Source organism: Penaeus chinensis, chromosome 28 (genome assembly GCF_019202785.1).
Source record: "Penaeus chinensis breed Huanghai No. 1 chromosome 28, ASM1920278v2, whole genome shotgun sequence".
Classification (NCBI taxonomy): domain Eukaryota; kingdom Metazoa; phylum Arthropoda; class Malacostraca; order Decapoda; family Penaeidae; genus Penaeus; species Penaeus chinensis.
In genome coordinates, this window is record NC_061846.1 from 2,916,356 (window position 1) to 2,928,663 (window position 12,308).

The 12,308-nt window shown below is 36.5% G+C and overlaps 2 protein-coding genes across 3 annotated transcripts in view; one reads left to right on the forward strand and one right to left on the reverse strand.

The window, feature by feature from the left end:
- Window positions 1-3,499: 3,499 nt before the first annotated feature.
- On the reverse strand, window positions 3,500-6,683 carry LOC125040062 (alpha- and gamma-adaptin-binding protein p34-like). The gene is made up of 6 exons (XM_047634515.1): window positions 6,517-6,683; window positions 5,890-6,080; window positions 5,415-5,541; window positions 4,627-4,794; window positions 4,258-4,416; window positions 3,500-3,837 (listed from the first exon to the last, which is right to left on the reverse strand). The coding sequence occupies exons 1-6, from the start codon at window positions 6,581-6,583 to the stop codon at window positions 3,626-3,628; spliced, it is 924 nt and encodes a 307-aa protein (XP_047490471.1). The 5' UTR covers window positions 6,584-6,683; the 3' UTR covers window positions 3,500-3,625.
- Window positions 6,684-7,048: 365 nt separating this feature from the next.
- LOC125040060 overlaps window positions 7,049-12,308 on the forward strand; it is a 5,594-nt gene continuing 334 nt past the window's right edge. Inside the window, exons 1-6 of one of the 2 annotated variants that reach the window (XM_047634513.1) lie at window positions 7,049-7,200; window positions 8,672-9,147; window positions 10,302-10,445; window positions 10,771-10,853; window positions 11,001-11,175; window positions 11,861-12,308. The exon at window positions 11,861-12,308 is cut by the window's right edge and continues 334 nt beyond it. In XM_047634513.1, the coding sequence (XP_047490469.1) occupies window positions 8,706-9,147; window positions 10,302-10,445; window positions 10,771-10,853; window positions 11,001-11,175; window positions 11,861-12,048 (1,032 nt within the window). In that variant the 5' untranslated portion in view covers window positions 7,049-7,200; window positions 8,672-8,705 and the 3' untranslated portion in view covers window positions 12,049-12,308. Of the gene's footprint in view, window positions 7,288-8,671; window positions 9,148-10,301; window positions 10,446-10,770; window positions 10,854-11,000; window positions 11,176-11,860 lie in introns of both variants that reach the window. The other variant, XM_047634514.1, reaches the window with a different exon arrangement.

The following is a 12,308-nucleotide window of genomic DNA, read 5'->3' on the forward strand; positions in this document are numbered from 1 at the left end:
TATTTATTTATTAATGCATTTACTTTCTGCATTTAGTTTATAGGGTAGTAATGGTTAATGGTTAAAAGCAAAATAAATGTGCTAGACATCTAAGGTCATGTAGCACTATAGTAAATGGTAGTGAAGGTTGGTTGAGTTAGTGATTAGTTGTCAAAGCTGGGCAAAGGAATTGACGAGTAAATGGGTTAAGGTTGGGTAAGGTAATGTATAGGGGTTAGATCAAGTGAAGGATATATATGTATTTGAGGAATGAAAACAGGTTGTCAAAGCAGAAAGAGTGAGAAGTTGTGGGAGGGATCACGAAAAATCGGTCCCATTTGGCTGGGCTAAATAGATTATTTAAGAATTTTGTAGAGATGGGGGTAGTAGAAGGATGGGGGCATGTGGAAGAGGGAGTAGTGTTGAGGGAGGTAGTGTTATGGGGAGGTGGACAATAAGGTTGTAAGGTAGTAATAAGGGAGGATGGGGTAGTTGATGAAGAAGGTTGTGGGGGTATAGTTGTTGAAGTTGAGCATGTTGGGAGTAGAAATGTCTCCTGGGGTGTTGATTAGGGTGGATACAGTACTAGTCGACATTGAGGAGGGGGTATTAGTTGTAGTGTTCAGAGCCGTGGTCAAAGGAGAGCCTGGGGTCAGGGAATCGGGCGAGTTTGAATTGGTGGAGCTATTTGATGAAGAGGCAAGCCTCATTGCCTCTAATAATGGTATGGTTAATGGTTAATGGTTATTCATTGTTGGCCATAATAAGCCTGGAGTATGTTGGGGAGAGAAACGGTCCACCCCTCAGGGTCACTTGAGGGGTAAGGGCTAGACAAGCAGGGGAATACCGTGCCCATGGCTCCCTCAGGCTGTTCAGGACTGGCACAAAGTCAGCCTTTCATCCTTTCAGCACGGCTCTCACACCTTAGGAAGTGGATAGTAGAAGGGGTTGGTGAAGGGACAGAAAGGAAAAAGTAGGAGGGGGAAAAAAAAGACCATGCAAAATTTGTTGAGTCGAGGGCTGAGTCCCAAGGTTGGGGAGTTCCCCAGCATTGGGTCCCAGTCTCCGCCTCCTAAGCCCCCCCACGACAACAACGGGCAAGGGATTGGGGGGGTTATAGGGTAGTAGTGAGAAGGCAGTAGGATAATAACATGATATATTCCTGTTGATAATGAGTTTATTTACAATTTTTGTTATTAACAAATTACAATTTTATTATGTACTTTTCATATAATCATCATTTACTGTTACTATGTATTTACTTTATATTCACTTATGTCATTATAGTACAGAATATTCAAGTTCAAGTTACAAATATCAATTGGAATAAAAAAAAATAAAAAACCCTGACAGATGGTACATTTATTATCATTCAAATACAAAAAAGAACTGGAATGTAACATCATACTCCTAAATTGTATTGTAACTAGATGAAAATAATGTTTAAGTAATTTCTGTCTGATTTTACTTCCTACCCCTTGCAGGATGCACTAAATAAATACAAAATTCTTTTCTTTACCACGTTTATCTCCTTGTTTTATGATTTCAGAAGAAACAGCATAAAATGTTACATGTTTTCAGGTAAGATGACTTTATAACTGATTTATTTATCTATACAAAGACCTTACAACAGCTCTTCATTAGTGAAAATAACACTGAACACATAACAACAACTGCAAAATGCAATTGAACCTCTATTCAATATGATGAAAAAATAAGGTCAAATGAAATATAGTATTAATAAAATCCATGAAAAAAAAATCTGACAGACCTCCTAAAAAGGGTCATCCGAATAAAGCATATCGTTTTACTGGGACAAACTCTACTCTATAAAAGAAATTTAAATCATGTAGTATCACAGGTAAACTTGTCCTGCCAATAATTCAATACATCAATTAATAAAAACAAAATAAATCAATACATAAAAAGGCCCTCCAATATACCAAGAATAAGCATCCATTATTCAGATGATTTGTAACTATGAAACCTTTTTACTCATCATTCCCCTTCTAAATGCATCTGATGCCAAAGTAACTGATTCTTGTTTATGTCAGTATGTAATGTCAAATTTTCATATGACAAGTATTTTGTAAATTTTAAATGAATAGTAGCTGGGCCAGTATTTCCTAAATTATAATTTTTGTATATATTTACAGCAGGCACTTCTGCAAATTCAGAAGTGCATGCCTCAGTGGATTTTATTTATTATTAGTCTAACATCTGGAAAACTACACTGGAAAACAGGCACCACTGAACAGTAAAGTTCTTTACAAATAATAATAAAAATAATACATCACAAAGAAAATTCTGATTACGATCTTTTATTCCAGATGTTATCATCTGTTAATAGTAAATAATTAATTAAATGAAGAAATGTCACTATCAAATAACAACATTTTGGAGCAAATGTATCTACACAATCATACATGAACAACTGCAAACATGGGATGGTATGTTTTCATCTTTAACATACCAGAACACCTCAAGCTCAAAACAAGATACATTGCCTATCTTCCTATACATATATATTATTTGCTTACTTTACATCACATCATGCATAATATACATAAATTCCTTTATCTACAACAACATTAATAACAAAAAAAAAAAAAAGAAGAAAAAGAAAAAAGGAAGGCATAACAACAAACATGAATTTACAATACCATATGTAAACTGTGAATATGAGAGAGAGAGAGAGAGAGAGAGAGAGAGAGAGAGAGAGAGAGAGAGAGAGAGAGAGAGAGAGAGAGAGAGAGAGAGAGAGAGAGAGAGAGAGAGAGAGAGAGAGAGAGAGAGAGAGAGAAAAGAGAGAGAGAGAGAGAGAGAGAAGAGAGAGAAGAGAGAGAAGAGAGAGAAGAGAGAGAAGAGAGAGAAGAGAGAGAAGAGAGAGAAGAGAGAGAAGAGAGAGAAGAAAGAGAAGAAAGAGAAGAAAGAGAAAGAGGAGAAAGAGAAGAAAGAGAAAGAGAAGAAAGAGAAAGAGAAGAAAGAGAAAGAAAAGAAAGAGAAAGAAAAGAAAGAGAAAGAGAAGAAAGAGAAAGAGAAGAAAGAGAAAGAGAAGAAAGAGAAAGAGAAGAAAGAGAAAGAGAAGAAAGAGAAAGAGAAGAAAGAGAAAGAGAAGAAAGAGAAAGAGAAAGAAAGAGAAAGAGAAAGAAAAGAAAGAGAAAGAAAAGAAAGAGAAAGAGAAAGAAAAGAAAGAGAAAGAGAAAGAGAAAGAGAAAGAGAAAGAGAAGAAAGAGAAAGAGGAGAAAGAGAAGAAAGAGAAAGAGAAGAAAGAGAAAGAGAAGAAAGAGAAAGAGAAGAAAGAGAAGAAAGAGAAGAAAGAGAAAGAGAAGAAAGAGAAAGAGAAAAAGAAAGAGAAAGAGAAAAAGAAAGAGAAAGAGAAAGAGAAAGAGAAGAAAGAGAAAGAGAAAGAGGAGAAAGAGAAGAAAGAGAAAGAGAAGAAAGAGAAAGAGAAGAAAGAGAAAGAGGAGAAAGAGAAAGAGGAGAAAGAGAAAGAGGAGAAAGAGAAAGAGGAGAAAGAGAAAGAGGAGAAAGAGAAAGAGGAGAAAGAGAAAGAGGAGAAAGAGAAAGAGGAGAAAGAGAAAGAGAAACATTAATTCTTCATACACGTTAATTCAACGTCCCTAAACCATCAACACCTCCATTGTTACTCTGAATCCAAGCCATCGACCTCATCCTCGTCCCCCCCCATGGCCCTCCAGAATGCCACAGCCACTTTCTCTGCATAGTCCCTCCGTTGATCGGGTGGGAGTGATGACGCAGTCCGTTTAAGGTGCTCGAAGCTGGAGAAAAGATTCTCGAAGTCACCCTCATCCTTTTCCAGGCAGCCTTCCATCATCATGGGATCTAGGTACTCACCTGAATGAGAAAAGAAAATTAAAAATAAATGCAACACAAAATTCAGATGCAATATATAAATTAGCGATAATATTAACCTTATGAACGACACATAATCTAATGGTGATGGTGATGACGGTGATGAATTTGAAAAAAAATAGAGGAGCCAAATAAGAAAAAGCTTAGAGATGCCAAAGACATGGGAAGACAACATACTCTGAAGAGATGGAAAAGGAGAAGATAGAAAGTTGAAGTCAGGAAGTGGACAAGGTCAAGAAGTGGAACTACTTGCAAAAGGAGCAGGTGAAGAGAGAGGAGAAAAAAAGGTGAGGTGGAGTTACTTGCAAGAGGAGCAGGTGGGGAGAGAGTAAACTAAAAGGTGAAGTGAAGTTATCCACATGAGAAGTGAAAACGTTAAGGCGATGAAGAAGGTGATGTTACCTGCAAGAGGAGAAGCCCCTGTGTTGTTATCCTCAACAGTCAAGTCTGATAGTTGAGAATAGAGCACCTCATCCGATTCCTGTCCTTCTTTGCCATTTTTGTCGTCCTTTGAAGCCACTGATTGCAATACTGCATTCAATCTGCTGCTTCGGTTGTTATCTGGTTCGAGTACATTAGATCATTCAATCAGATAATGCTAACCCATACTTTCTCTCCTTTTTTCTCTAAGTAACTAAAATCGTTATCAGCAATGCATCCATACATCCAAAGTATCTCATCATATACCAGTCTAGCATGAATAAAACCCCGCAATAATCCTTGCCAAGGTACAGTGGACTCCAAACTACACAAAGTTCAAACCTGCATTACCTTTCATGACCAGGTTGGACCAGGTGTGTGCATGAAGAGCCTGCCGGACACGTTTAAAGCCAAGGCTCTCTGGGAAGTCATCCTCATCTTCTGAGTCCTCATTGTTGGTCTCTTGTCCGCGATTCAGTTCTATGAGCTCCCAGCCATTACTTATACACCACTGCTGGGCTAAGGAGGATGTAGGAGGGTGTGGGGTTTTAATCTTTATCCACCTTTTTCTCTGACTTTTTCAAGGTTATTTGGTATAATGTGCAATATGTAAATTATCACTGAAATGAGTAATGGCCATTAATATAACATATGATGGGTACTTTAATAGGAAACTCCAAATGCAATGAGTAAGTTAATATACACTGCACAACTGAAGACACAATGAAAAAACTAAATATACAATGGGTAACTTAATATGCAGTTGGTAACTTCATACATAATGGGAACCTCAACATAGTCTGACATGACTTGCAAATAGAAGATGAGAAAAGAAAGAGAGATAGATATGAAGGTAAAATAAGAGTGATTCACAGGAATGGAAACAGGAAACTCAAAGTGAAAAAAATTAGGAAATCAAGGGCAACATAATATGGGAAGTAGTAATATATAAAGAGATCTGGTAATACAACATGAAAAGTGACCACATGACAAAGAAAGTGACCACATGACAAAGGAAGTGACCACAAGACAAAGGAAGTGACAAAATGATAAGAGAACAGGTTGTATAGCTACAGACATTTCAATACAAAATCACTGCACAGATGCAAGAGATATAGCAAAATTGACAGAGCACTTACCATTCAGTCTCGATAGCCCACCATTTCCGTCCTCTGATGAGCATGAGTCACAGACCAGCATCTGCACCTCAGGCTCAAACTCCCCTACATTTTCCACCAAGCTGTTTATGCTGTCTAGGGCATCATTCTGTTGGGAGATAATGAAGCTGTCCTACTTTGATTGGTTTTGGGAAATTATTTATTTTTCATCTTAGGTAATGAACTGATAAATCTCTAATATCTCTAATAAAACCATATGGCTTTGAAAGAAATCAATATGCAATTATAGCATGAGTGAATAATACACTTTTGTGATACCTGTCAATAATTATAATAGTTGTCTCACTATGCATGAAAGAGACAGCTATAAGTACCAGAAAATTTCAACTTAACTTTAATACAAACTCTTGATAATCCTACAGCAGTATTTCTTATAAATTGCTTTTACACTTATACCCTAGTCAAGAATCAATAAAACAAAAAAAATGCAACAGACCTGTGTTGCATCACAATATATAATCAGTGCCTCCCCACTCTCTAAGATCCACTGCAAACACTTCTCTGGGTGAGGCACTGTCGTCAGCAGCACTGAAGCTGTGTAGTATTTATTCTCCATCTCCCAGGCCCAGCATTCAACACCCTCATTTTCTACTTCGGGATTTGGCAAGCATTCCAAATCAAGAATGCCTGGAAGGTTCAAATTGGTTTTCATTAGTAGGATGTACTAAATATAATATTCAGTAATATGTTTACAAATACAGTAATATAATTAAATAAAATAACATCAATTTTTAAATGAATACTAACTAAACATATATATAAAATCAGAGGTAACAGTCAAGCACCCAATTTCACTTGTGGGGAAGAATCTTTTGTATTTAACAAGAATCTGAAAGCTGTAAGGTAAAAAGGAGAGCTATAATCATTTATAAATAAATCAATTCATTAAATACAATACAAATGGAGTAGTTTGACATTTAATAAAAATCAAGACCCCTCAGATCCAGGTAGGTAAATATATATAATACCGTAACAATAATGTGCAGTACGTAAATACCGAATATATATAGCAGAACAATTTCAACTATCAAAACCTTAAAACCAATACACACAATCAGTTTACCTTTCACAATCTCCCTTCCATCTTTCTCATGCGTAGACAGCACAACAACTCGCGGCTTAGACTCCATAATTCTTCTTTAGGGATAATATCGATGTAAAACTAGAAAATCACGCCCACCGTCCACGTCGCTTCGTCTCCAATGTTTGTAAACAATGGCGATCGTTGACTACGAGCGCAATTAAATTAATCAATCATTTTATAATGTAGAATAATGCATATACAGTATATTGTCGATATTAATTATATGAGTGAATATAATCAATACCAATGGTATATGTGAATGCAGTCTATCAGGTGATATAAAAATTCCAAAAATAAAGACAATCGGTTAATGGATAAAGTTAATCATGATTAATAAGCAAATCTGACTAAAACAAAACCCATATGAAATAGCACTTGATAGTTTTTGGAATAATAAAAATGATAACATTTTGTATCAATTTTACCGAGCGAAATTAAAACCGGATTACGTTTTTTATTTTGTATAATATAATCACCCAACCATACCTCTATAATAAAGTATACAAAAGAAAAAACACAACATTTACCACCAAAGATATTATTAATCTCCCAAAATTCACCAGAGATGCCAGATAGATTACCTAAATTAACTACTATCACATGGGGATATAATACCCAGCAGCCGACTGAGGTTCTCCAACGAGCAGAAGAAGGCCCTTTAAAGTTAGTGTTCCTCTGTGTTCTATACTGTCAACGGCTACTCATATGGTAGTGGCAGTGGCATGGTAATTTATAGGTACTCCTGACCTGGTAAGACCTCTAGACACCATGGATTCGGGTTTTCCAATGGTTGCATGGTAGATGGAATGGTAGTTCAGGGTAGTTCATATTCCTTTGAAGCAACAGAGTGTGGTGTTTACCCTATGGATAAGCCTTTAGTGTTTTACAAGGCACTATAGACACCTTGCCTCGGGGGCATAAGGGTGATAATCTATAGGCCTTGTAAAAAACGGGCACCACAGTCTATGCTGGGTCGGTAGGAGAGGCCGGATAGTTATAGTGTTTAATAATATATAATATAGAATTTTAAGTAATCTTTCTCAGAAGAGCAGCCCTGTAGAAGGCAAGCACCAAAGGAAGTGTGTATGTGTTCGTATGTGCGTGATTACGTGACATCACAAGAGAGAGCGAGAGCGTGATTGTATGCCAGGACATGGTATGAGTCCACAAGACGAAAGAGTGAGGCTCATTGGCTAAAGTGAGAAAGAGAATAGAAAACGTAGTGTGAGTGGCACAAACGCGTGAGGGAAGCGTGGTGTCACAAAAAGGGGAGGAGTTTATGAGTCTGAGAACGGTGACTGTGGAGTGAAGATCAGTGCAGATTAAGCCTCGGCTGCAGTGAGTCTTGGTGATTCTATGCTGCTGGAGTGTATGAATGCATGAACTCCTAATAAAATATTATTATTTCTTTTTGCAATGTATTCATGAAAGTAATTATTGATTGAATATATAAGTAATTAATGCATGCAGTTTAATATACTTTTAGCAATTTATATAAATAATTTGTCATTAATGTTTTTTCTTGCAGAGGCAAGTGTTAAAGTGTTTGAAAAAGTAAAAATGTTTTACTAACAGAACACAACAAAACTTTGACTATTTCAGGATACATATTTCTAATATCACAGTGATTTTGGCTTCCTTAATTGGTTTAAAGGTAATGATTTTCTTCTCTCAACAAAGTGAAAGGGTTATACAATCTGGGAAAAATTAAATAACTGTGTCGTATTTGTGTTAAATGACAAAAAAAAAAAAAGACAATAAAACAGAAGAGAGTTGTGAGAGCTGTTGGATTGGCTGTACTTGCTGTACTTTAAGTGGGAATTTGGAAGTTAGGCTCTCTCTCTCTCTCTCTATCTCTATCTCTATCTCTATCTCTCTATCTCTCTATCTCTCTATCTCTCTATCTCTCTATCTCTCTATCTCTCTATCTCTCTATCTCTCTATCTCTCTATCTCTCTATCTCTCTATCTCTCTATCTCTCTATCTCTCTACCTCTCTATCTCTCTATCTCTCTCTCTCTCTCTCTCTCTCTCTCTCTCTCTCTCCACCTCCTCTTAAGTCATCACCCTTTCCCTTTCTTTTTGTCTGTCTTAACAGTAGTGCTATTATTTATGATTTAATTCTCTTTCCACAGATAGCTGATGACTTGCCCACGTTAATCCAAAACCATGCAGCGTTGCTTGTTTTCCCGCACTTGCATCCTGTGCTCAAGGACACCTTCCTTTGTGTCCAGGAGAGACTACCAGGCTAAGCAAACCAATTTCATTACCCGGCATGATGCCCAGAGTCACCACCCACAAGGGGTTTTGCTCTCTGTACCACTAAGGTCACCTAAGTATCAAAGTAGGTTTAGCACAAACTCCGGGCAGGACAGTGATGACAAGAACAGCAAGGTGGACTTCTCCAGGGATCCAGAAGTGAAGAAGTGGCTCAGTGAGTTGCAGAGCGACTTTGCAGAAGAACTGGGAAAATCCAAAGAGGAGTGTAATGATGGGAAAGAGGAGAACAGAGGAAACAACAAGAATGACAGAAATCATCTTTCAAAATCCTCGGGTACGGACAAACACGCTGCTAATTCAAACACAGGATCGGAATCGGCAGCTATAAATCGTGAGTAATTTTACGTATGCAGTATATACACACTTCCAGATAAAGTTCTCTAATACTTCCTTATTTCTGCATGTGATTAGTATGTACTTTGGGGAATAGAACTTTAGCAATATTTAAATGTCTATAATATCTGGAAGCACAATTTTCAAACTTGCACTTGTGGTTAATGAGGGAGAAATTAAATCTAATTATATATATGATACCCATATCAATTTTGGTTCAAGGGCCTCCATGGAACCTTTTATGGTTCTGTATCATGGATTATAACATTTTCCATGAATTCATTCCATGCAATTATAAATCTTTTAAGTCAGATAGTTTTTTCTCACTCTTTTTAAACATTGATAACCTCCAAAGATTCAGACTCAATCCTGGCTTAAAGAAGACCTGTTTTGTTATGCTTGCTAAATCTTTTATTATTTTGGATTATACTGTAAAACTTCCTCTTTCTCTCCTCATAAGGGACAACAACTTTGAAGTGATTTTTATATGACAAGCATCTAAAGCCTGGCATCATTTTCATTTCTTCTACCTGAGCTTTCTCTAAGCATTTGATATTTTTGACCAAGAACTGTACTGTACACTACCTGGTCTAGATTAGGTCTTAGACCTGTTTTATTGCAGAACACTTTTCTCACTTGTGCCAGTCTGAATATTGTCTTTCCTACAGCACTGAATCTCTGAAAGCAAGATTTTGTATGACAATATCTGGACTTCATTTCTCCATTTCTCAACCATATATTCTGACCTTTCATGTTACAGGTGGAATCATTACTGTTGTATCCTATATGCATCTTGCAAGTTTTGATAATCAGTATTGAAACCATCTCTTTTTAACTCTTTTTTTCCTCTTAGCACTTTCAGTTGATGTGAATATTATTATATTGTTTGCCAACATTTTACTATTTGTCTTCATAATTCTTGGGATATCACTTACATAAATAGTGAATGACAGGGGCTTTGATACTCTCTTTATGGTGGTATTATCTAAGTACACCAGCCATTTTTTGTGGGTAAGGAAAGCTATTGAAACTAATTGAGCAACTTGTTGGTTAGGCTATTTCTTCTCAGCTTATTAATAACCTCATAGGAAACAGACACTATTCCAGATAATTTTTATAGACTTTCGTCAAACCCCTATCCCCCCTTTTCAGCCTGGTCAAAACTCACCACACAGAAGTATGAAAAGTTTAGCATGGACAAAACGCATGTAATATATGACTACGATGAAGAGCAGAGACGGCTAGCAGAGGGGGTAGTGGAAGAAGAAACAGAAGTGGAGGAGCTAGTGCTGGAAAGTAAGTATTATAATCCAAAAATAATTAAAAAAAACAATAAAAAAAAGAGTAGTTTGTTTTTATGTTTGAATATTTGTTAAATGAAGTGTCACTTTTTAGTCTAATATTAGCATTCTTTTCTTTATTGCTTATATATCTGTATGTATCAAAGTTTTCACGTTTTTTAGAATTGGAGTTATCATTTTTCTGACATACATATCAATCTGTCTGAATCTGTCTTTTAGTTGCCACATATGTATATGTCAATTGAAATATAGATAATACATGAGTAGTAAGATTGATGTAAATATTTTACTCACAGATATATTATAAACTTTGCTTGTAGGAGGTAGAACGGGTGTGTTCGACGTTGAAGAATTAGTGGATTTCTTAAGAGAGGAGAATGCTAGGGATATTGTCGTCATTCAGGTGAGGAATAACAAAGGAGATGAATCTGTAGACCATGACATTAATCAAAATATTCAAATAACTAATTAGAACTAATTTAATCATGTCTTAAAGCCAACAACCATATACAAAACAGCCAGGCTTTTTAACCCCAATCAATACTCTCAGGTGCCCCCAGAAATGAAGTATGTGGGTTACATGGTCGTGGCCACTAGCCTGTCCCAGCGGCACATCAATGCCCTTGCAGAAACAATCCGCCGGATTTACAAGAAGAAGAAGAACAGGAAAGACCGATCGCTCATATGTGAAGGGAAGTCAACAAATTGGGTGGCACTGGATATGGGTAAGAGAATTCGTTATGCATTTGTGATTTGGATAAAGGATGGATGGTGTGCTTTGTGACGGGCAATAGGTTGTTTTTGTGATTTGGGTAATAGCTGTAGACTACTTTTGCTTTGGTAAGAGAGCATAAGAGATAAGTAAGAGTTGTAAATGGCTTTTTGTTTGGGTACGAATGCATTCAAGAGGTATGAAAGGTGTATGTTGCCTTTAATTGGTTGTTTGCCAACCAGAGGGAACTCATGACTAGATGTCACTGATAGCCACCTTTTCTTCTTTTTCATTTTCTTTCTCTTCATATTCCTTTTCATTCTCATTCTCTTCTTCTTCTTCTTCGCTGCTACTGCTGCTGCTTCTTTTCCTACACCTTTTCCTTCTCCTTCTTGCTTATATACTTCAGTCTGACCGCTTTTGGACCTATTTATGTGTAAAGGAAATTCACAGAACAAAACAGCAGTGGACATCACATGTACCAGGTGGCAGTGTGTTAAAGTCGGTGTGAGATGTCCATATTTTTAGCATTAGGAAGAAGCGCTTGAGTTATGGGTTGATTTGATATACTTGCTCACACATTTTACTCAAGACTGAAAGAAAATAGACATAAGGAATTTTTTTCTGAATGATATTGTTAAGACAACATGGAATCAAATATTGTCAAAAGACCCTATCTACATATCCTTCTCTTTCAGGTAACATCGCACTGCACATCATGAAACCAGACATCAGAGAAGAATATGACTTAGAGACTCTGTGGACAGTTGGTGCGCAGTTCGACGACAAATGCCAAGAGGTTGATGAAAATCCGATGGACCTGTTCAATGCGATGGGACATTTTACAAACACGGGGGATTCATCAGAGAAGTTTATTAGGCCTTAATATTGTGATGTGAACTGAGGAAGATGACTTGTTGTGTGGGGAAATATAAATGATAATTTGCTTTATTTACAGTGAGTATTATATGATATTAAAATGATCATACTGGAATTGTTATTATTGTTATTATTTATTATTTATATACTTATTTATTTTTTTACTTATACTGATAAATGATATGGGCTGTAAACTGCCATGTAGCATACACAATTTTAGAAAAAGGTTTTACAAAATTATATATTTTTTTAGTCTCCATAACATTG